At 51.1% G+C, this 24,138-nt stretch overlaps 2 protein-coding genes and 1 long non-coding RNA gene across 12 annotated transcripts in view; 1 reads left to right on the top strand and 2 right to left on the bottom strand.

Moving 5' to 3' along the window:
• Positions 1–1,484: 1,484 nt before the first annotated feature.
• On the top strand, positions 1,485–12,196 carry SQSTM1 (sequestosome 1). 4 transcript variants are annotated; one of them, XM_025446765.3, is made up of 9 exons: positions 1,493–1,768; positions 3,156–3,251; positions 3,787–4,016; positions 4,114–4,255; positions 5,018–5,098; positions 5,392–5,451; positions 9,924–10,141; positions 10,379–10,568; positions 11,301–12,196. In XM_025446765.3, the coding sequence occupies exons 1-9, from the start codon at positions 1,558–1,560 to the stop codon at positions 11,456–11,458; spliced, it is 1,386 nt and encodes a 461-aa protein (XP_025302550.1). In that variant the 5' UTR covers positions 1,493–1,557; the 3' UTR covers positions 11,459–12,196. The 4 variants fall into 4 exon arrangements, with proteins under 4 accessions (XP_025302551.1, XP_025302550.1, XP_025302549.1 ...); XM_025446764.3 differs by having other exon boundaries at positions 10,373–10,568; XM_025446767.3 differs by lacking the exon at positions 1,493–1,768 and adding an exon at positions 2,446–2,569 and having other exon boundaries at positions 10,373–10,568.
• Positions 5,038–9,924, bottom strand: LOC125756092 (uncharacterized). Its single transcript, XR_007414194.1, has 2 exons — positions 8,795–9,924; positions 5,038–6,094 (listed from the first exon to the last, which is right to left on the bottom strand). It is a non-coding gene; the product is annotated as an uncharacterized LOC125756092 (long non-coding RNA).
• Positions 11,829–24,138, bottom strand: part of LOC112659686 (MRN complex interacting protein) — a 25,470-nt gene continuing 13,160 nt past the window's right edge. For 2 of the 7 annotated variants that reach the window (XM_025446769.3, XM_049116480.1), the window contains exons 3-5: positions 21,006–21,160; positions 20,216–20,303; positions 11,829–13,014 (exon numbers count right to left, since the gene is read on the bottom strand). In XM_025446769.3, coding sequence (XP_025302554.1) covers positions 12,529–13,014; positions 20,216–20,303; positions 21,006–21,160 — 729 coding nt within the window. In that variant the 3' untranslated portion in view covers positions 11,829–12,528. Of the gene's footprint in view, positions 13,282–20,215; positions 20,304–20,880; positions 21,161–22,239; positions 22,313–24,138 lie in introns of those variants that run through there. The other 5 variants (XM_025446772.3, XM_049116481.1, XM_025446768.3 and 2 more) reach the window with 5 other exon arrangements.

Below are 24,138 nucleotides of genomic sequence, written 5' to 3'. Positions count from 1 at the left end.
CTAGGGCTCTCCTTCTGCACCCCCACTCACTCAGATGAGGCCACTAAAACTTGGGGTGGGGGGGAAGCTGGGCTCCTGGCCCAGCCTGTCCTGGGTTTCGAGGCTCCCGGGCTTGAGTCACACCCAAGGACACCTGTGGGCCCCAGCAGCCTCTGCCCAGCACTGCCTTGGTCCATCCTCTGACCCTGTCTGCAGGGCAATGGGCACTGGGTCACCTTCCCAGGCACGACACAGGGAGGGGCCTGAGAGAGTACGGCCTCTGTAAAGGGTTGCTTGGGCTGGGTATGCATACTCTGGAGCCCCCACCTCCCTGGGGAAGCACTAGCCACACCTGTGGAGACAGGTCCCTGCTGTGTTCCCATAAGCAAATCGCCTTCCCATCCGATCGGAGAGCAAAGTCCACCCACCCTTCCCTTCTGGGGTTCCCATTTCTTGAGGTTTTCCCTGTTCCCACAAACCCCACCATGAGAGGACATAACGTTGACTCTGCAAGTCTGACTTCTACTCCTAGGACCCCACCTGGGAGACTTCATAGGGTAATGTACCCTTCCCCCACCTTCCTCCAGACCTGTGAACAGGTGGGTTTTGTCACATAAAGCAGTGTTACTTGGTTACCAATAGCTGGAGGGCTATTGGTCTGACCTCTGGGATGCCCACGAGGCCAAGAGGCCTGAGACCACACAGGCCCTTTTGGGCACCACCTGCTGCAGTGAACTCTGTGTAGACAGGTGGGTGACTGGCTGCCCATGGGGAGTCTGTTGGACTGTACCGAACACCTGATGCCCAGCGAGGCTCCAGGAAGCCTTGGCTGGCCCTCTGGCCAGGCGAGGGTGAGAGGACCCTGTACAGTTCAGGCACCTTCCCACCTTCCCCCCATTACACTGGGAGGTCCTCTGATGCTCAGGCCCAAGTCTGCTCAGGCCCTGGTTGCGTCCCTCAACCCAGGAAGTGGCCGTCATGGAGGATGCTGGGGGCGGTGGAGCAGGCGGCCACCCGCACAGCCAGGTGCTTCCAACGGACAGGAGAGCACCTCAGGAGCCCGTGCGTTGGGCCCCTTTGACCCCCGCCCCCCTCCTGCCTCAGGCATCCCCGGCGGCCTCCGTTCGGCTTTGCTGAGTCACGGCCAGGGCCAGGCCCGGGAGGGGTCTGGGGCAGGACCCCTGGGGGGGCTTCCCTGCAGGGGAGGCGGCAGGAGCCCAGCCCCAGGTGCCGGCAGCGTCCGCGGCCGGCCCCGGGGGCCCCGGGGGCCCCGAGGACAGTAACGGGGGGTCGGCCACAGGGGGCGCCGGAGACCCAGGGCCGAGAGCGGAGGGAGGGGCCGACGGAGGGGAGGGGGCAGCGAGCTGGGGCCTCGGCAGGGCGGCTCGCGCGGGGCGGCGCGGGCGGGGGCGCGGGGGGCGGGCCGCGGCGCGGAGCTCCGCCCCCGGAGGCGGCCAGGGCGTGGCCTCCCTCGTTTTCTACAAAAGCCGCGCGCCCCGCGCCGCCGCGGCCCCGCCGCTCCGCCGCTCCGCCGCCCGCCGCCCGCCGCCCGCCGCCCGCCGCCCGCCGCCCGCCGCGATGGCGTCGCTCACCGTGAAGGCCTACCTTCTGGGCAAGGAGGACGCGGCGCGCGAAATCCGCCGCTTCAGCTTCTGCTTCGGCCCCGAGCCCGAGGCGGAGATGGAGGCGGAGGCGGCGGCCGGGCCCGGGCCCTGCGAGAGGCTGCTGAGCCGGGTGGCCGCCCTGTTCCCGGTGCTGCGTCCCGGCGGCTTCCAGACGCACTACCGCGGTGAGCGGGCCGGCGCCGTCGGGGCGGGCGTCGGGGCGGGCGTCGGGGCGGCTGTCCGGTGGGCGTCGGGGCGGGCGTCGGGGCGGGGGCGGGGCGCTCGGCGCCGCCCCTCCCCCACCCCGCCGTGACGTCGCAGGTCCCGGCGACCTCGCGCTCCAGTTCGGCTCGCCCCGGCTGCCGCCGATCGGGGCTGGCGGGGGCTGCGTGGGGTGGCCCCGAGGGTGCGCGGGAGGCCGGCCCGAGCGCGGAGGTTGTCCGCCGGCGGGAGCTCGCTGCGTTTCTGGCCGCGCGGTGCGCCCGGCGGCCGCTGGGGGTGGGGTGCGGGGTGCCGCGCGGCTGCGGCCGGGGGCGAGGCGGGCAGCCAAGGCCGGCCCCTGGGAGGGGCAGTGCCGGGACCTCCCTCAGGAGCGCTGCCGGCTGGCCAGACCAACTCCTGGTTTGTTTTTGTGACGACTTTATGGAGCTGTAGTTCACGTCCCATGTACTTCGTCCCTTTAACGTGAACAGTTGTGAGAGACTCGTGCATCCGTGCTCACAGGCGTAGGAAGGAGCTCTGCTTCACCTGGGAAAGGAACTCTGCTGCTTAGTTTTCTCTGTGGAGGTCCCTGTTCTGGACGGTCCGTGTAGACGTATATGTGGCACCCCAATCTCACATATTCTTTTGTAACTGGCTTCTTGTAGTCAGCATAACATTTTCAAGGTTTACCTGCGTCCTTGTGTATGTCCGTACTTCATTCCTTTTTGTGGTGAATAACATTCCATTTTCTGGACATACTACATTCTCTATCCACTCGTTAGTTGGTGAGTGTTTGGGTTATCACGTTCTGACACTGCCATTGTTCTTATGGTGGCTGTTTTTATGGTGGCTATTGCATCCAGTGGCCCACAGAGCTGGTTCAGCCTGCATGGTGGTACTTTAACATCCTTTGCTAAATCTACAATTAAAAATCAAAGAGTATATATGAATACTTTAGCTTCGTTGGGGGCAGATGTACTCATCTGCTTGATTCTCCTAAACCACAGGAGGCCCAAGGCCTTTGGAGGGGTCATAGGTGAGGATCTCCTACAGTTGAAGATGGGTCTGGGCCCAGGCCTGATCAGATGTGCATGGAGGTGGCAGCTGGCTCAGAGGCAGAGTGGCAGGAAGCCAGTTGCCCCTGCACAAACATGCTCTGTGTCCTCTGGGTGCCCAGGGCCCAACTTGGAGGACTTAACTTGTAGGCAGTGGCACAATGAACAGGCAATCTGGCCTCAGCCCTGCTGCCCACTGGCTCACGCAGGTGTGCTTCGGTTCCTAGGCCCGTGGATACCCTTCTAGCACTTTTCAGTAGCTTGTGTCCCACAGAGAAACCTTGGGTGCTCACGTGCTGTCTTTTAAATAATCTAGATGAGGATGGAGACTTGGTTGCCTTTTCCAGTGATGAAGAACTGACAATGGCAATGTCCTATGTGAAGGATGACATCTTCCGCATTTACATTAAAGGTAAAGGTCTGATTTGGGTGCTGCCTGAAGCTGGATGCTTCTTGCTGAGTAAGACCTGTTTTGAGGTTTTGGAGAAATCCCTTCAAAGTAGTGGAGAAGAACCTGGGAGTGGTTTAAGACAGAATCACCTCTGTGCTTGGCCTGAGAAAGGAATCCCAACGACCACAAGGGGTGGGGCCTGAGGATCTCTGGGTTCTCTCTTGATTGTGCCCAGACTAAGGGGGTAGGAGGGGGCAGCTTTGGGGATACCATGGGGGTTTATTTTAACACGGGGCAGGGCCAAAGCTGTACAGACACAGCTCCCTGCTGCTTGTCACTTGGCCTGGGCCACATGTACCTGGATAACAGGCATGGGACTGGGACCCTCCCAGCAGGTTCTTGGGTCCCTTTGTTGCTGTCCCTCCAATGGCTGAGTTCTGCATGGACTCTGTGTCTGGAGAGCAGGGCCAGGGGTCCTGCTACCTACAAGCTCCACAGTGGTGACAAATGGGAAACTTACAGGGTCCCACCTCATGGCTCTTTGTCCTCCCTGTAGAGAAGAAGGAGTGTCGGCGGGACCACCGCCCCCCATGCGCTCAGGAGGCACCACGTGGCCTGGTGCACCCCAATGTGATCTGTGACGGTTGCAATGGGCCAGTGGTGGGGACCCGCTACAAGTGCAGCGTCTGCCCGGACTATGACCTGTGTGCTGCCTGTGAGGGAAAGGGCCTGCATCGGGAGCATAGCAAGCTTGTCTTCCCCGGCACCTTCGGGCCCTTCTCAGAGGTGAGTGGGGCTTCTCTCCAGGCTGGGGTGGGCACCGGGTGCAGGGAGGCATGCTCTGTTCTGGTGTCACTCTACCCCTCTGCTACCTCCTCTCTAGGGCTTTTCTCATAGCCGCTGGCTCCGAAAGCTGAAACACGGGCACTTTGGGTGGCCTGGCTGGGAGATGGGTCCACCAGGGAACTGGAGCCCGCGTCCTCCCCGGGCTGGGGATGCCCGCCCTGGCCCTGCGGCAGAATCAGGTGAGGCTTGCATTTGTGGGCTACTGTGGCGGGAGCTGTCAGGGCTGGGAGAGCTGGAGGGCCTTTCCCATGTTCTGCGTGGCTGCTGAGCCTGTGGCTGGGGGGGGGGGCGGGGCGCTTAATCCTCAGCCTTGCAAAGTGGGGAGTGTCCTCTTCATTTTGCACACAGGACATGGAGGCTCCTGATGGCCCATGGCCACTGATTCACCTACACTAGATTTAGACTCGGCCCAGTCCTAAACCACACCCCATCTTGTCAAGCCTTTTTATTTATTTATTTTTTTTAAGTAAGCTTTATATCTAGCTGGGAGCTTGAACCCACGACCCTGAGATCAAGCATTGTATGTTCTACTGATTGAGCCAGCAGGGCATCCTGCTGAAATATTTTTAAGCGTATTCACAGAGTTAAACACTTAACATATAACTTGTGTTTCAGAATTTTAGATTCTGGTTTTATTCTAAATTTATTATTTTTCTGTTCCTCTGGTTTACCTTGTTCTTTGGAACCAAGGTGAGGAGGTTTGTTTGTTTGATATTTGACATCTGAGCTAGAATGGGGTCCATATTTCATACCCCATGCAGTGAATCCCCCCCGGCTTCTGAACAGCAGTGTCACAGAGCAGCCCAGAATGGTGGCGATGGAGGGGCAGGGTCCCAGGGATGGATGGCCCCTGTGATGAAGGTGATGTGATTGTAACAGGTGTTCAAGTCCTTGAGAAATCTGCTTTGAATTGAATGTTTTTGTTTCTTTGAAAACCAAAGTTTCTGGTCCATCGGAGGATCCCAGTGTGAATTTCCTCAAGAATGTCGGGGAGAGTGTGGCGGCTGCCCTGAGCCCTTTGGGTAAGTGGCTGCCTCTGTACTTTGGGAGTGGCAGCAACTCCGAGTGCTGGGTGATGGGTGGCTTTGGGCGGCTGGCCCCTGGGTTGCTGTAGAGGAATGCTAACTGCCGTGCCCTTGTAGCGTCACATAGGCCTTTGCCATAGCGCGGCACTGCAGGCCACTCATTTGAATTCCCTGACAGATTCTTGAGCTTTCCCCATGGAATGAAGTGGAATCAGAGTGGTTGGTTGGGATAATCCCAGTAGGCTGAGCTACGGGGTTGGCCTGTCAGCCTCTGACTGTTCTTCCCACAGAGGACAGTCTGCTCCTCACGTCCACCCTACAAACAGCCCAGGGTTTACTCAAGGACTTGGGTGAGTCATTAGTTGAGAGGCCATTTCTCTTTTCCTCCCTTTTGTCTTTTGCAGTACCAGCCTTTTTGGTGCTTGCCGAGTACCAGGCTTGTGCCCATGCTAGGGAGCAGGGCATGAGGGAGGCGGGAGTTCTATATGATGCCCGGTACCTGGCCCTCAGTTCAGGTGTGAAGTGTCTGGGTGGGTGAACCAAAGCAGGTACCCCCGAGTGGTGAGCCTGGCCCAAGGCTTTAGAAGGCACCTGTTGCATCTGCAGCCCTGACGGTGGTCGCTGCAGGGCTGGGCCCTGTGGCAGTGGGAGTCCATGACAAAGGTGATCTCTGGTGCAGGATTACAGCAGGTCTGTGATCTTTGCCTAGAAGAGCGCTCACCTCTGTGACTGCGGTGGCAGGAAGTGTCCGCTCAGGTGGCCTAGAAGGCCTGTCTGAAAGGATGCAGATGGGAAGGGAGGCAGGACTGCTCTTGCCTCCCACTGGATACCGTTTCAGCTGCCACTCCTCAAGGCCAGGACACAATTTCAAAGCAGCAGTGATGTCCTGGCCTTGCTGCTCCGTGAAATAGCTCAGACCATATACTGTTTTTGGGACTGGAGTCAAAGGCTCTTTAGAGAAAGTGAAAAGAGCGCTGATGTTCTTAGTGCTTTCTAAGGAGGATAAAAACGGAGCAGTGATTAGGTCATAATCGGGAGATAAGCCTATTGCTAAACCCCGGCTGCCACTCGAGATGTGGTGACGAAAGCACGAGGCTGTGTTGAACTTTGAGAGATGGTCCTCTAATGGGTTGTGATTTAGGGGCACGGGAAGCTGTGCAGAATCCCAGGTCAACATTCTGGATCCTGGTAAATTAGTCTTGGGTTGGGCCTGGGATCTGTGTGTTTTGAAGGCTTGCCAGTGACTTTGGGTCGCACTTGCTGTCCATCCTGAGGCCCATCTGCGCTGGGGGCATGTTTTAGAGCTTGACCCAAATTCCCTACACAGGACTTACGGGAATAATTTTGGCAGTGCTCAGGTGTTGTAGGATAAGGGTAAAGGCCTTTTCAGGTCTTTCAAAGTGGATGGAGTTACTTTGTACCAACTCGGGAGGAGCCTAGAGCTGTCCAGAAAAACAAGGGAAGTTTCAGTAAGTATGCCTTTGAGGGTTTCAGTTGAGGAGGGCCACTTGAGGAATTGATTCAACTCTAGAGTTATAGGTATTTTCCTTTGTTACAAGGAACTGACAGCTAGGATGACTCATCCTGCTAACTGCCTAGAAGGGACTGTTCCCAGAGCAGGGGCCCAGAGGGACAGACAGTAATACCTCCCAGAGGGCAGACTGTGTGCAGTGACTCAGCGGTTTCAAAGTAAAACCCCAAGACCTTGTTTGGTAGGTGCCATAAGAACCAGCTGAGCGGGTCTACCATGGAGTCACAGGACTGCTCTGGCTTGGGTTTGTAGTCACTGATTCCTTTACAAAGGTCCTGTCATTTGCTCACACAGAAAAGTTAGACGGTGTATGGGTGTTCACTGTACTGTTCTTCCAACTTTTTTGTTTGGTTGAACCTTTCCTTTTTTCTTTAAAGGTTTATTTCTTGAGAGAGTGCGTGTGCAGGTGTGGGGGAAGGGCAGAGGGAGAGAGAATCCCAAGCAGACTCCCAGCTGAGCACTAAGCTGGACACATGGGGTTTGAGATTAGAACCTGAGTTGAAACCAAGGGTTGGAAACTCAACCTACTGAGCCATCCAGGTGCCCCTGCTTGACCCTTTCATGATGAAAAGTTGGAGGGAGGGGGCATCTGAGTGGCTTAAACGTCTGTCTTTGGCTCAGGTCATGATCTCAGGGTCCTGGGACTGAGCCTCACATTGGGCTCCCTACTCAGTGGGGCGTCTGCTTCTCCCTCTGCCCCTCCACTTGTGTTCTCTCTTGCTCTCTCTCTCTTTCAAATAAACGAATAAATAAATCTTAAAAAAAAAAAAAAGTCGGAGAGAGGATAAAAGGAGAAAAAGGACTTAAATATTGCAGATGGGAGTATTGGTAACTAAGCCTGTCTTTATCTCTGTTTGCTCCTCACTCTACCAAAGTGACAATAAAGGGATTAAACACAAGAGTATAAAGCAACACAGACAAAGAAAAAGGAAAGTCCTAGATGACGAGGTAAGATGACCTTAAACTTTGAAAGACAAGCAGTGGATTTTGAGGGTGGTGAGCAACTGTGTGGAGGCATCAGAGGCCAGGGAATTGGGGGTGTTTGAAGACCAGTCTTCAGGATCCTGTAGCCATTACTGGCTGGTCAGCCGAATGATGGTCCCTGCCATCCCAGGCATGAGACCTGATGGTTAGATGCTGGAGGGCACAGGGCGAGGCGGCAGCCTGAGTGAGCAGTCGGTCCAGCAGGGGCTGAGGTGTCCCTGCTCGGGAGAGGCCATGCGTGCCGGGGCAATGTCCTGTAGCTCTGCCACCCAGGATCCCACTGCCTGGCCAGGTGCCCCATCACCCTCCAGAGGAAAGCGAATCATGGCCCTGGCCCCTCAGGGGGTTCCTCCTGGCAGCCTCCTCTTAATAATGCCTTGCTAGGATCAGACTGCCGTGGTTGCCAGCCATTGGGGAAAAATCGCAGCGTATGGACAAGAAGGAACATGGGGAAGGATGAGAGTGTCCGCATCCTCCATGAGATCCAAATAAGTACTTCCATCCTTGATAGAAGAACAGGATATCATAGAAATGATAACAGATTTATAGAGAACAGATTAATAACGTTTCCTGGGAATTAAGAAGAAAAATAAGATAAAACTTCAAGAGAAGGCTTAGGTTTTAAGGTCATTTCAAGGAAATGTTCTAAAAACAAGAGGTGAGGAGAGTGAAAAGGTGAGAAGGTCTGAGAGTTAGTTCTGGAGGCCCAGTGTAGGAGGTATAGGAGTTTGAGGAAGAGAGAGCATATAGAAGTGAAGGAAGGAAGGAAATGAACAGAAGACCATGTCAGCCCAGAGGACGTGAACCTCTGGATTGAGGGGACTCCGCAGTGCCTTGGACAGTGACCAGAAAGATCCCTCACCAGAGCTCATTGTCCCGTCCCAGAACCCTCTAGAGACCGGGAGGCTCTGGAAAAGCTCTAGGTGGCAGAGCTCAAAGAGCCAGTGCTGGAGACTGTGGAACACCACCAGTGACTTCAGAAGTCTGAGTTGAAATGGTTGTCAACCTAGGATGCTATGCTCAACTGAAGCTGCCTCCTGTGAGGCCAGAACAAAGCTGCTCTCAGGTGTGCAGGGTCTTCATCATCTTACCTTGGCTTGAACCGTCCCCCCCCCCCCCCCAACCGAAAGGAAGAAAAACCCAGAATGGAGAAGGCGCTGCAAAGCGGGACCCAGTACCTGAGCCAGGGTGGCTGGTGCCAGGCAGAGAGGAAGGGCTGTCACCGTGTAGCTGCTGTACCTCTGCCCTGGAGGACCTGCCAGTCTAGGGCAGGAGCCGGAGGTGGTGCTGAGGAGGTGGTCTCCGGGGATACGTGAGCTGCAGGGTGTCTAGTACTTAGCCCATGTGGCAGTTGTGGAAAGCTGTTGCACAATACAGGGCGAGTTAGCAAAATGAGAAGAGCAGGCATTGTTGATGCTATAAAAACAAAAGCCCCACAAGGAAAGAAGTGCACTGTCTGGGCAAGTAGAGAACCAGATCTATATAGTGGCGGTAAAACAAACAGTGAGTGTTGTTTTCACTAAAAGTTAAGTTTTTGAAAGGACGGGAAGGGGGAGGTGTGTGTAGATCTAGAACAAGAAGCAGTAAACGTGAGTCAAAGGAAAAGCAGTGTGGATTGAAAGCTGTCTGGGGAGCAGGTGGGCTGTGTGGTGGGTGCCAGGAATCTTGGCTAAAGCCTTCTGGAACGGTCTCTTAGCTGTGGGCCTGTTGTCCTTTGATAAGTGAGGCCATGTGTGGGCCTGCACTTCTGGCCTTGTGGGCTCCGCCAGGGCAGAGCAGGATGCCTGTGGTCACTGTGCATGTGTTTTGTGGCACCAGCCACCCCTCCCCCCCGCCCCAGCCAAGTGTTAGGCTTCGTATGGTCCTGGTGACGTGGCTGGGGGCTCTGGCCACGGGGGGTGTTTGGCTTCCTGTTCCTCGCTTGCTGTCTACGCTGGGGAAAATGGGCTTTTGCTGGGGTTCCTGGCTCCAGAGCTGACCGGGATGTTAGCAGAGATTAAGGTTCCATTAGGCTGAAAGTGGAGGAAGGTCTGGTGAGGTGGCTGAGTCTGTGGACATTTTCTAGGGGCCAGGTTTGGGGCCCGGGTATTGGGAGCCAGTAAGCCCCGGGGATCCTGAAGGCCCGAGGTGACCAGCCGTTTGCCTTGGGGCCAGAGCAGTGGCCCCGTGCCCAGGTCCCACACTGGCTGTGCGACTCTCGGGTCTGTGGCGGCGCCGCCGTCCCAAGCCCCAAGCGCATGCACTGTGGCCCTGGCCAGGAGGCCCTCGGGCCAGCTCCAGGTTGAGCTTCCCCCTTGGTGTCTGCAGGCATCGAAGTGGACATTGACGTGGAACACGGAGGGAAGCGAAGCCGCCTCACCCCCGTCTCGCCAGGTGGCTCCAGCACGGAGGACAGGGGAAGCTCTCAGCCCAGCAGCTGCTCTTCCGACCCCAACAAACCCGATGTGGATCGGGACCCGGAGGGCACCGCACAGGCGCTAGCTGAGCAAATGGACAAGGTTGCCCTGGAGTCGGGGCCGCCCGAGGCGAGTACCCGCCCGGGCCCGGGGCTGTCGCTGTGTACTGTTTCTCTCTGGACCCCGGGCATAGCTGACCCAAGCATGTCCTGGTCGGAGTGCCGTTGGTAGCGCTGATGTCATTCTGTGACCCCACTGCTAGAACTTTCCTCCTGTGGCCTTCACGCTTGCTGCTCCCAGGAACGGAGGCTGGGGGCAGGCGAGCTGGTGCTTGTGTGCTCATGGGTGGTTCTGTTCCAGGAACAGATGGAGTCTGATAACTGCTCAGGAGGAGACGAAGACTGGACTCATTTGTCTTCAAAGGAAGTGGACCCGTCCACAGGTGAACTGCAGTCTCTACAGATGCCTGAATCCGAAGGGCCCGGCTCCCTCGGCTCTTCTCAGGAAGGGCCCACAGGACTGAAGGAGGCTGCTCTGTACCCGCATCTGCCACCAGGCAAGTGATTTCAGGCAGTGTCGGTTTTTTTTTTTCTCCAGACCATCCTGTTCCCTCCTTCTAGCATATGGAACTGGAATCTCGCTGGCAGTGGGACTTAGAAGCACAGTGGCCCAGGAGCAGGGGTCATAGCTGGGGTCCTCCACCCCGTGGAGGAGGTGGTGAGGCCACATGGGGACTGTGGCTTCGAGGGCACATGCTGAAGAGAAGCAGCGGATGCCATGCTCTGGTTGTCACGGTCACAAGATGACAGTGTGTCAGAATAACACAGGTGAAAACCCACCCTTTGGGTTCTGGGTGTTCATCTTGTCTGCACCAGGGCAGGGGGCAGCAAGCTGTCACTTACGGGCCAGCAATTATTATTTTTTTTTTCATTTTTATAATGTTTGGAAAAGATCAGGATGTAAAAATTGTATGAGGTGAAAATTTCAGCATCCAAAATAGAAGTCATGCTGAAGCACAGCCCCACTCCTGTTTACAAGCTGCCTGGCTGTTCTGTTGTGGTGCAGAGGCGAGCACACCCCACAGAGCAGCTTAGCGGATTCACCCTCAGCCCTTTATGGGAAGAGCTTGTCAGGCTCTGTGTGTGTGTGTGTGTGTGTGTGTGTGTGTGTGTGTACTACGAGGGTCAGCGAGCCTATGGAGGGCTGGCTTGTGGCACTGCGGCGTGCTCACTGGCTGGCCGTGCTGTACCCCGAGCTGCTTCTCATGGCTCTGTCCTCTCTCTGGCAGAGGCTGACCCCCGGCTGATCGAGTCGCTCTCCCAGATGCTGTCCATGGGCTTCTCTGATGAAGGTGGCTGGCTCACCAGGCTCCTGCAGACCAAGAACTACGATATTGGGGCGGCCCTGGACACCATCCAGTATTCAAAGCATCCGCTGCCGTTGTGACAGCTTTCACTCTCTGTTCTGTCCCCCTTCTTGACTCCTAGTTGTGATGAGATAGTGTAGAACAGCCGGGCCTCTCTGGCGGCCAGTTTTTTTGCATTCTTCTTCCAGAACCTGGGGGGCGGGGATGCATGAAGCCCTAGAGGGCTACAGAACAGGTGACAGGAGGGGGAGGCCTGAGTGCGTGTGCTGATGGCCGCGCAGCATTTCCCAGCTTTCCCTGGGTGTCCTGAAGCTTCCGTGGCGGGGGGGGGGGGGGGGGGGGGGGGGGGGGGGGCTTGTCAGGGAGGACGGGGAGGGCAGATAGCATATTCCTGCTCCACCCACCCCACCCCTATCCCTCCTCCCCCTGGATTACACCAGCAGTCCACAGTGTCTTGCCTAATGGCCTTCTGTTTTTTTTTTTTGTTTTCAGTGACAAATAGTAGGCTGACCTGTAGTTGATTTTGTGCTAGAAACCTGATTGGCTCCAAGTTTAGACTGAGTACAACCAACATCCTGTCAGCTGGGGGAGGAACAGGTCCTGGAGGGCAGGGCAGTCCCAGGACTGGGCTTCTGGAATCCCGTGGTCCTGAGGGGCCAGTGCTCACAGAATGCTGTCTGCTCCATAACCACTCTACTTTCATTTCCAAACCTGTTGCTTTTAAAAAGGAGATCCCTTTGTAACCATCCTATTGCTATGTTGTAAACAACCTGTAATTAAATGGTAAAAGCACTTTAATCAAAGATGCTGCAACCAGAGATGACCTGATAGTTTGTCCTTTTTGATAGTTCCCATAAATCATCCTAGTCCAGTTTTTTTTTAAAAAGATTTTATTTGAGAGTGTGAGCTAGAGAGAGCATGAGCAGGGGGAAGCGAGGGGGCAGAGGGAAAAGCAGGCTCCCTGCTCAGCAGCTGATCCCAGGACCCCAGGATTGTGATGCAGATGCTTAGCCTCCTGAGCCATCCAGGTGCCCCCCACCCCCAGTCCCATTTAAAAGCTAATCTGGGAGCCCCTTTTCAGTGGCCGAGGCGCCTAATGGAGCAGGGCTCATGTAACTTGTGCCTGTGTTGGTAACATTCTAATTCCAGCTCACAGGTCATCCTCAAAGTCCTCACCAGTTTTAAAGAGGTCACACAGCCGCACAAGTGGGGGCTCCTGCCCTCCTGTGACCAAGGGTCTACCCTTTGCCAGAGGACCAGTGTCCCAGGGCTGTTTGGAGGTCTTTAGGCAGGGCCTCTGGGACCTGGACAGGAGTGTGGGGGGTGCCCAGGGAAGCTTGGGTGTACTGCAGGGCCTGCCGGGGCACCCTTTGCTCACGGTCTGGGCCCAGAGGGTCCCCTGCTCAGCCAGTGCTGCCCTGGATGGCCTAGGGTTTTTTGCCAGGGTTCCTGGGAGCCCTGTGTCCACACGGGGGCCATTTCCAGGCGGCAGAAGAAATTGTTCAGACTTGGAAGATACGGCCCTGACCTGTGGGGCTGGACGTGGAGGACCCCCCTGAGGAACAGCAAGCTCCCTGGTGCCCCTGTTCTGGTGACTGCCATCTTCTCTGACCTTCCCTGCCAGGCCAGCATGGTCCTGCAATGGAAACAAGAGACCATGTCCTGTGTTGACAGAAGGATGCCTGCACCACTGTTTCTACCTTTCCATCGGCATCCTCACACTTTTCTCTCGGTTCTGCCTACGCCCTCGTTCTCAGGCTCGCAGGCTAGGGATCTGCTTTCACTGGTGGTTTAGCAAAGCAAGGCAAGTGATTGTTCTTACCTCAACTCCTCTGCCAGGTTCCACGACCAGGAATCAGGAGTGTGAAAGCAATGACTGGCTGGACAGTGCCCCCATCCAAGGCTAGTGTGGAAGAGGCTTGTGGTCAGTTGGTACAGATGAGAGGACCATCAGCTCTGCCCCTGACCTGCTGCGACCATACTGAACTACTACTATGCAGTCTTGAGTTTGTCACTTTCAAAAGAAATTATGCCGATGGGAGCATTCCCCATGACGACCAGTTCAAATGTTAACCTAGGGCCCACACATCAATAACTGTCATTATTCCAGCCCTTGGACATTCAGGGCCACATAGCTAGCTGGTGGCAACATCAAAGGTTGACCTTTGCACTATTGCTCAAGTTGGCCAGGCTGGCTGGCGCCCAGCAGAGCTCAATCCTCTGCCTTAGTGCCCTGGCTCCTGTGTCAGACTAAAGCAGACCTGCATTCTGTGGCCTTAAAGTGCAGTGGGGTCTGCTGGGTTTGGAGCCTCCAGAAAGGAGAAAGGTTTGGAGGTGTAGGGTAGAGGGATCCCAAGCTTACCTTGTACCATGGACACACCAAGGCAGCAACTCCACGTACTATAACTAGCTGAGAATGCTGTGAAGCATGGTAGGACAGACTCCGCAGCTGCTTGTAGCAAGGTCACATCAAAAAGGGTAGGAGTCATGGAGGGGCAGTTGGGAACCAAACCCCTAGAGTGGCCACAAACAAGAGGGCCCTCACCAGCTCAGAGGAGCCAGGGGGATCGGACCCCACATTCTGCATGGCCATGAGGGCCTGTACGGGGAAGACGAGTCCCTAGATCACATTTGGCTTTGAAAATCCGAGGCTTGCCACAGCTGGAGGGTGACAGGAAACCAAGTCTCTGCCCTTGAAGAGCCAACATGCTAAATAACTCGGCCCAACATAGCACAGAAATAAGTCTGAAAAAGCAGCTGGTATATATGTGAAGATTTACTAATTTTACAATGTGTGCTGGAGGAGCAGGTAGCTGCAGATTTCTCCTGGAAGAAAAGTGCTGGCGGGCACCATTATATCTGCTCTCCCCCAACCTGGGTAACTGGATGCTTGTGGGAGCCAGTTATGGCTCCATATGGTGTGCTAGCACTGTGTGCCTTTTTTTTTTTTTTTTTTTAAGATTTTATTTATTTATTCATGAGAGAGACAAAGAAAGAGGCAGAGGGAGAAGTGGGTTCCATGCAGGGAGCCCGATGTGGGACTTGATCCTAGCACCCTGGGATCACACCCCGAGTAAAAGGCAGACACGCAACTGCTGAGCCACCCAGGTATCCCAGCACTGTGTGCTTTGTGCCAGCCTTCCCCTGTGGTCATCTTCCACCCAACCTACCTGCCTCAGGAGGCATGCCTCCAAAGCAGCTCCTGCCCTGGGGATGGGGGTGGGAGAGGGGCAGAGACTATCCCACATACCTGGTCTGGCCTCTTGGCTGGCTATGTAGAGAACAGGCCTGGCGCTCTGGTGTACCTACAGTTGTTGCAGTGGCTAATTGGACAGCCAGGCCAGGGCCTGGCCCTGCTCATAAGTATCCATGGCTGTTGCAGCTAGGCCTCTCAAAAGTGCAAGAAGCAAATCATGCCCCATATATCCAAGTGATGTGGGTGACTGCAGCCAGCCCCACCTGCACACTCGCCCATAGCATCTGCAACTCTGTCACGACAGTGGGGCACACAGCTCACACAGGACACTCCTAGAACCATCCCATGCTTCTTCTGTTGACAGGGGTTGTGTTCTAGGGCAGCACAGGAATAAAGCCACTATTTTCAAGAGCAGGAGACCTAGCTGACCTACCTAATACATAGAAACCGAATTAGACAAAATGAGACAAAGGACTATATCCCAAATGAAAAAACATGACAAAACCACAAGAGAAAGGTGAACAAAATGGAAATAAGGGATATGCTGGATAAACAGCCAAAGGAATGGCAGCAAGTAAAGAGATGCTTGCCAAATTTATGAGATCAGTGGGTGAACTGGGTGAGAAAGTCAAGAAAGAGATAAAAATGATAAAGAGAAATACACTAGAGGGAGTCGGCAGCAGATCAGAGGATGTGGAAGAGCCAATGAGCGACCCGGAAGACAGGGTAATGAAAGCAACCACCAGGAACAGAAAAAAAGAATAATAAAAAAAAAAAAAAAAAAAAAGAATAATAAAAATGAGACTAGGTTAGAGGACCTCTAAGATCTCAGCAAGCTTTATCACATTCACATTATACAAGTCTCAAAAGGACAAGAGTGATGGGGCAGAAAACTTATCTGAAAAAACAATAGCTAAAAAAAGTCCCTAACCTGGGAAGGAGACAGATCTCTAGGACCAGGAAGCACAAAGAGCCCCAAACAGATGATCCCACACAAGACAAGATGGCGAAATCAAAGAGAAAATCTTAAAAGCAACCAGAGAAAGCAAACATACATAGAAGGGAAACCTACTAAGGTTATATGCTGATTTTCAGCAGAGACTTTACAAGGCAGAAGAAAGTGGAATGACACATTCCAAGTGCTGAAAGGAAAAACCCACAGCCAAGAATTTTCTACGTGGTAAAGTCATCATTCAGAGTGAAGATGAGCTAAAGAGTTTCCCAGAAAAAATTCAAAGGAGCTCATCACAACCAAATCAACTGTAACGAGACAAAGTCATGACATAATGATAAAAGGATCAGTCCAACAAAAGGATGTAAGAATTGTAGATCTCTATGCACCCAATATAGGAGGAGCACCTACACACATAAAGCAAATATTAGCAGACCTAGAGGAAAAAGTTGACGGTAATACAGTAATTTTGGGGCCTTTAACACCTCATTTACATCAATAGATTATGCCCACACAGAAAATAAGGAAATGGTGGCTTTCAAGGACAAATTATTATTATTTTTTTTAATTTTTATTTATTTATGATAGTCAGAGAGAGAGAGAGGCAGAGACATAGGCAGAGGGAGAAGCAGGCTCCATGCACTGGGAGCCCGACGTGGGATTCGATCCCGGGTCTCCAGGATCGCGCCCTGGGCCAAAGGCAGGCGCCAAACCGCTGCGCCACCCAGGGATCCCTCAAGGACAAATTAAACCAGATATACTTAGCAGATATATAGAGTATTCCATCCAAGAAAAGCAGAATACCCATTCTTTTCAAGTATACATGGAACTCTCTCCAGGATAGATCACATGTTACGCTACAAAACAAGTCAATAAATTTAAGAAGATTGATATCATATTAAACATCTTTTCCAACCACAACCATATGAAACAAATCAATTACAAGAAAAAAACTGGGGGCACCTGTGTGGCTCCATGGTTGAACGTTTGCCTTTGGCCAGGGCATGATCCCGGGGTCCTGGGATCAAGTCCTGTGTCAGGATCCCTGCGGGGAGCCTGCTTCTCCCTCTGCCTGTGTCTCTCATGAATAAATAAAAATCTTAAAAAACAAAACAAAAAACTGGAAAAAACAAAAACACATGGAGGCTAACAACCAATAAGTCAACCAAGAAATCAAAAAGGAAATATAAAAATACATGGAGAAATGAAAAACACAACAGTCCAAAATCTTTGGGATGCAGGAAAAGCAGTTTTAAGAGGGAAGTTTATAGCAATATAGCCCCCCTCAAAAACAATAAAAATCTCAGGGGTGCCTGGCTGGCTCAGTTGGGTAAGTGTCTGGCTTCAGCTCAGGTCATGATCCCAGGGTCTCAAGACGGAGCCCCATGTCAGGCTTCCTACTCAGTGGATAGTCTGCTTTTTCCTCTCCCTCTGCCCCTTACCCTGCACATGTTCTCTCTCTCTCTCTAATAGCTAAATATTAAATGGTGTCAAAGTGAAAGCTGTTCTTCTAAGACCTCAGGAATAAGACAAGTATGTCCATTCTCACTACTTTTATTCAACATAGTACTGGAAGTCCTACCACAGCAATCAGACAAGGAAAAGAAATAAAAGGCATCCAAATTGGTAAGGAAGAAGTAAAACTGTCATGATTTGCAGGTGACATGATCTTTTATATAGAAAATCCTGAAGACTCCACCCAAAAATTATTAGAATAAATGAATTCAGTAAAGTTAATAAATGAATATATAGAAATCTGCGGTGTTTCTATATACTAATAATAGCAGAAATAAAAATTAAGAAAACAAACTCATTTATGACTGCATCAAAAAGAAAAAATACTTAGGAATAAATTTAGCCAGAGGTGAAAGGCTTATACTCTGAAAACTGTAAGACACTGACTGATGAAAGAAACTGAAGATGACACAAACACATGGAAAGATAAATCAAGCTCATGGACTGGAAGAATCAATACTGTTAAAATGTCCATACTACCCTAAGCAATCTATGAAATTCAATGCAATCCGCGTGAAAATACCAATACTATTTTTAACAAAACTAAAACAAATAATCCTTAAATTTGTATCGAATCCAAAATACCCTGAATAGCAAAAGCAAAATTGGGAAAGAAAAAACCTGGAGATTTAACAATCCCAGATTTCAAGATATACTACAAAGGTACTGTAATCAAAACAGTATGGAACTAGCACAAAAACAGACATACAGATCAATGGAACATAATAGAAAATCCAGAAATAAACCCATAATTATATGATCAGATAATCAAGGACATAGGAGGTAAGAATATACAATGTGGAAAAGACAGTCTCTTCAATGAAAAGTGGTGGGAAAACTGGGCCATTTTCTTAACAGTACGAAAAAATAAACTCAAAATGGATTAAAGACCTAAATGTGAAATCTGAAACCATAAAACACCTAAAAGAAAACATAGGCAGTAAAGTGATGGACATTGGTGTTAGCAATATATTTATGGTTATGTCTCCTCAGGAAAGGGAAAAAAAAAAAACAAAAATAAAATACTGGGAGTATATAAAAATAACAACTTTTTGCACAGTGAAGGAAGACATTAACAAAATGAAAAGGCAACATATGGAATGGAAGAAGATAGTTACAAATGATGTATCTGAAAAAAGGGTTAATATCCTTAGCATACAAAGAATTTATAATATAACTCAACACTAGGGATGCCTGGGTAGCTCAGCAGTTGAGCATCTGCCTTTAGCTCAGGGTGTGATCCTGGGATTGAGTCCTACGTCGGGCTCCCCACAGGGAGCCTATGTCTCTGCCTTTCTGTGTCTCTCATGAATAAATAAAATCTTAAAAAAAAAAAAAACAACTCAACACTAAATTCCCAAATAACCCAATTAAAAAACGGGCAGAGAACCCAAACAGATATTTTTCCAAAGACCTACAGATGGCTAACAGACACATGAAAAGATGCTCAACACCATTCATCATCAGGGAAATACAAATCAAAACCACGATTTGCTATCATCTCACACCTCACACCTATCAGAATGGTTAGTATCAACACAAGAGATAACAAGTATTGGGGAAGATGTGGAGAAAAGGGAACTCTTGTGTGTTGTTGTTGGAAATGTAAATTGGGGCAATCACTTGTGGAAAACTGTATGGAATTTCCTCAAAAAATTAAAAATAGAAATACCATATGATCCAGTAATTTCATTACTGGGTATTTATTCAAAGAAAGCAAAAACACCAAATTGATGTTTTTTGTTGTTGTTGTTTTGTTTTTAATTTTTTAATTTTTTTAAAGTTCATTTTTTAAAAAATTTATTTATGATAGTCACACAGAGAGAGAGAGAGAGAGAAGCAGGCTCCATGCACTGGGAGCCCGACGTGGGATTCGATCCCGGTCTCCAGGATCGCGCCCTGGGCCAAAGGCAGGCGCTAAACCGCTGCGCCACCCAGGGATCCCTGTTTTGTTTTTTAATGACAGACAGAGAGAGAGGCAGAGTCACAGGCAGAGGGAGAAGCAGGCTCCATGCAGGGAGCCCGACGTGGGATTTGATCCTGGGTCTCCAGGATCACACCCCGGGGCCGAAGGCAGCACCAAACCGCTGGGCCACTGGGGCTGCCCCAAAACACCAATTTGAAAAGATATATGCATTCCTATGTATACTGCAGCATTATTTACAATAGTCCTAATATGGAAGCAGCCCAAGTGGCCACCAATAGGTGAATGGAAAAAGACAATGTGGTATATATCAACATAAGGGTAGCAACATATATGCTACTCAGCCATAACAAAGAACTCATAAATAGAACTGATAGTTGCCCAAAGGGAAGGGGCTGAAGGGATGGGCAAGATAGGTGAAGGAGATTAAGAGGTAGAAACCTCCAGTGATAAGTCAAGGAGATGAAGACTATAGCATAGGGAATACAGTCAATAATGCTGTAATAACGTAGGCCGACAGATGATGATGACTGCCACGGTGAGCACTGATGCATATACTGAATTGTCTGAACCACCATGTTGTAACCTGAAACTAACATACCATTGTAGGTCAGACACCAGACTTCAATAATAAAAAGAACAAGACGGGAGCCCTGGGTGGCGCAGCGGTTTAGCGCCTGCCTTTGGCGCAGGGCGCGATCCTGGAGACCCTGGATCGAGTCCCACGTTGGGCTCCCGGTGCATGGAGCCTGCTTCTCCCTCTGCCTATGTCTCTGCCTCTCTCTCTCTCTCTGTGTGTGACTATCATAAATAAATAAAAATTTAGAAAAAAAAAACAAACAAAAAAAAAATAAAAAGAACAAGAGCTGATTCTAGGTGAAGACAGTGCTTCAGTGCAAAAGAACAAGCCTGGGTAAGTGAAGATGAAGATGGGAACAGTTGCTCAGAAGTCAAGGGCAGGTCCCTTGTGGGACAGTCTGGCAAAGACCCTTCACTCCACCTTGAGGGACGAGAATGGTCCTGACTCAGAAAAGCCCTACTGGTCAACCTTGGTTGATTCCAAGGCATCAAGCTGTCCTTTTGACCAGGAACTCATATCACTGAGATTGGGCATGGCAGAGAAATAAATGGTCAGGCCAGAGAAAGGAACTGGCTTAAGTCAGAGCAGACAAAACACTCGGGTATTAAACAAGTCTGTGTGTTCAATGGTTACTGGGACCAGAAAAGAAACGCTATCCTCAGTCACTGACCTTCTGGGGCTCCAAGGTAACCTCAGAGTCACTCACGTTCTGGACATCTGGGCTGTGTGAAGGCTGGACTGTGCTCTGGCTCCATTTCCTGGTGGAGAGAAAGCACTGTCAAGAATCCAGCGCTATCACCAACAGGGTCCGGATGCTGACGCCTGGAGTTACCACCCAGCACAAGTAGGGACCTCGTCCTCCCATACAGCTCCCCCCAGGTGGCTGCTCAGCTTCTGCTCCACTGCCAATAGCAGGCTGCCCCACAACCTCCAAGGCAGTCTGTTTCTCTGCTCCATAGTCTGTAGTTGCTACAAAGTTCTTATTTTGCATTGGAATCTACCTCCCAGTGTCCATTGCCCTATAGGAGCCATCTTGGGTCTAGCTAAGGCAATGTCTTAGAAGGCTCACTGAAATGCAGAGAAAGCCTAGGGAAGAGACTTATAAAAGGTCAGGCTTTCCTGCTGTAGGCTAAAGCTCACAGAATCATAAGCTACTCTGGCCACACTTCACTTTGTCAACTCTGCCCCTAAAGTACACTCTTTCTTGAGGTCAGTGCAGTCACAATTAAGTGAACACCACCAAGGTGCCCATGCTGGCGTTCCACCCAACCCTCCTCTCTGCATGGCAGCACCTGGTGCGCAGCAAGGCCAAGGAGGGCTTGGTGGTGATGGTACCTGCCAGCTAGTGCCATGCAGGCTTCTTCTGTGCTGCTGACTGCTAGGGCTGCTCATCACTGCCCCCATCGTGGGTCACCGTGGGTATGGGGTGATGGCTGCTGGATTAGTGACTTGTTTGGCACCTTTTTCTAGGCAGGCCTGTGTTGAAGGGAGGGTCTGGCGTCTCTGTCCCAGATAAAGACTGTCTCTTGAAACACACTCCTTCTTCCATTCCCAGTTCTTTTGAGTCTCTTTCCAGATACTTCAGCCAGCGGTTCTCTGAGGACTGAGGTTTTTCCTACAGGATTGGGAAGTAAGTTTATTCTCAGGACCCTCACCTACCCTGTCACCAGGAAAGGCATTTTGCTGGAAGGCAATGGGGAGATGGATGTCCTGAGGCACCACTGGGGACCAGGCACACTGGCACAGGTCCTGGGAAAGCCACAGGGCACAACTCATCAAGGAACTTTACAAATGTCCATGCTCCCTGACTGACGGCTTCCAAATGAAGACAAAGGCACAAAGATACTTGTCAAGGTGATATAAATCTTATTAGCACATACTTACCGTAGCAAAAATCTGGAAATGATCTACATGCCAAATCATCATGGAATAAATATTGATACACTACTATACCTTGTAGATATAGCACATCACTGAAAATTCTACAGCAACATAAGACCAGCAGGAGTGCAAACTCTAGGATGCAAACCAGGGTTTTTTGTAATGATGAAGCTGTAAAATTAAGTCCCTAAGTGGACAAGACTGGAAGTACAGAACCAAATATGTGAAAGCTGCTGTGTTAAAGTGGTGTATGAGCAATGCTCCCGTTTATAATACAAATATGAGGGGCGAGCAGAGGGAGGACGCTGCCAGTGTGATTCTGTGAGCAGAGGCGGGCTCTGTCCTCAGGTGGGCAGGGAGCCTCGGACAGCTGTTCCCACGCCCCCGCCCCTGGCAGGACAGTGTTCCATGTACCCAGCACCCTGGATGTACCAATGGTGTCACCTCCTCAGTCACCCAGGCTCTTCTCCTGCCTACCCAACACTGTCTGAGCATCTATTTTACTATGCACTGGGGCAGAAAGCTGGATGCGAGCCCTGCTGGGAGGCTTGGGTTGGAGAAAGGGAACACGAATGGCAGGTCCTCAGCAGCAGCAGTAGCAGCAGCATCTTTTCACTATCAGAGGTGTGCCCAGAGTGTGACAGGGAGTATTGGTACACATGGCTGTGTCCACCCTTATGACAGGGGTGGGTTTACTCCCTCCTCTGTTTGCTATAGCTCCAAGCCAAGTGTCTGTTATCGATAGCATTTGTTCAACGAAAGACCAGCAAATGAATAAATGGACCACCCCCCCACCCCCACCGTGACACTCACCTGCACACTCTCATGCTCAGCATTCCCAGGCCCTGAATTTTCCTCATCAACATTTACAGGCTCTTCCAGAAACCTTAGTGAAAGAATGTATGTATGTCCTTAGTGAAATGACCAGGGGATGAAGAGCAAGGAGATGGAACAGCAGGATGTAAATACTTGATACCAAAGACTGCTCTAGGAGATCTTAGGATCTTATTTCTGTTGTTCTGATGTAATTTGGTGATCTTCCAGCAGCTCACAAGGGCCTGGGCAGGGGGACTGTTTGTTCTCCAGATTTAGGCAAGTCAAACCAGCGTTTGCATCCTGGCTTTGCCATTGACTGGCTGTCATTGTCAGTGTGAATTTCGGTTCATCGCTGTACCCCAGTTCCCCTCATCCACAAGTGGGGACAATATGGAAGGGGTGACTATAAAGATGAAAGAGACAACATGCGTGCATGTGCCTTGTCGAGAGCCTGGGGTACAGAGAGAGTAACGTCAGGGGAAGCCTCATAGCACAGAGTCCCTCCCATCAGCAGTAGAGATGTCTCCACTGCACAGAATTATACAAGTCTTTTTTTATTATAATTATTTATTTATGATAGGCACACAGTGAGAGAGAGAGAGGCAGAGACACAGGCAGAGGGAGAAGCAGGCTCCATGCACCGGGAGCCCGACGTGGGAGTCGATCCTGGGTCTCCAGGATCACGCCCTGGGCCAAAGGCAGGCGCTAAACCGCTGCGCCACCCAGGGATCCCTATACAAGTCTTTATTTATTTATTTTTAAATTTTTATTTATTTATGATAGTCACACAGGGAGAGAGAGAGAGGCAGAGACATAGGCAGAGGGAGAAGCAGGCTCCATGCACCGGGAGCCTGACGTGGGATTCGATCCTGGGTCTCCAGGATCGCGCCCTGGGCCAAAGGCAGGCGCCAAACCGCTGCGCCACCCAGGGATCCCTATACAAGTCTTTATAGTTCTACCTCGACCCTTACGAGAGAGGAGGCATTCTGTGTGACATAGTAACTTCCACCAGCCCTCCAGGGGAAGTAGGGCTCTTTCACCACATAAAGAAGAGTGGGGGTGCCAGGGCCTCTAGGACCTCTAATAGGACTGAATGGCTGTGAGAATACTTACTGTGCAAGAGTTGGAGGTTAGAGCAAAGCCAAGTCTACCATCTGTCAGGGTGGTTACATCACACTGTCATATGGGAACTCCTTCTAGCGAGCTACCCAATGTGGGTATCTATACTTCAATTTCTTCATTGGTATGTAGAAATCAATGGTCCTCACAGGATGATTATAAAGATGCAGTGAGAGCATGCATGTACAACACCTACTCAGCCATGTGGCTGGTGATCCAGCATTCATATCATGGTATCCTAGCAGCTACTGGCCAGAGCTCTGCTCACCTTTCGGATTCAGGAACTCATCAATAACGAACAGCTCTCAACAGTCCAAAGATACCATTCTGTCTTCTTGCTTTAATGATACCACTGGGCAGTTGGGCATCTGCTGTTCCTTTTTAAGTGCTCGCTCGCTCTCTCTCTCCACCTACTTTTCAGCTCTTTTGTCTTTCGTGTTCTATGATTTCATTATGTTGCTGCTCTAAGGGCAGATTTCTTTTTTAATCTTAAAATTAACTTAAGGTATGACATACCTTAAAATTTAAGTGTCTACTTAGATGAGCTTTGATAAATTATATCTTTGAAACTATCATCCAATCAAGATACAGGGATGCCTGGGTAGCTCAGCGGTTAAGTGCCTGCCTTTGGCCCAGGATCGAGTCCCATGTCGGGTTCCCTACATGCATCCTGTTTCTTCCTCTGCCTCGGTCTCTCTCTGTGTTGTCTCTCATGAATAAATAAATAAAATCTTTATTTGATTTTAAAATCTTTATTTTATTTATTTATTCATGAGA

Source organism: Canis lupus, chromosome 11 (genome assembly GCF_003254725.2).
Source record: "Canis lupus dingo isolate Sandy chromosome 11, ASM325472v2, whole genome shotgun sequence".
In the NCBI taxonomy this organism is placed as follows: Eukaryota; Metazoa; Chordata; class Mammalia; order Carnivora; family Canidae; genus Canis; species Canis lupus.
Note: the sequence above shows the minus strand (reverse complement) of the source record. Positions and strands in the feature narration are given on the sequence as shown.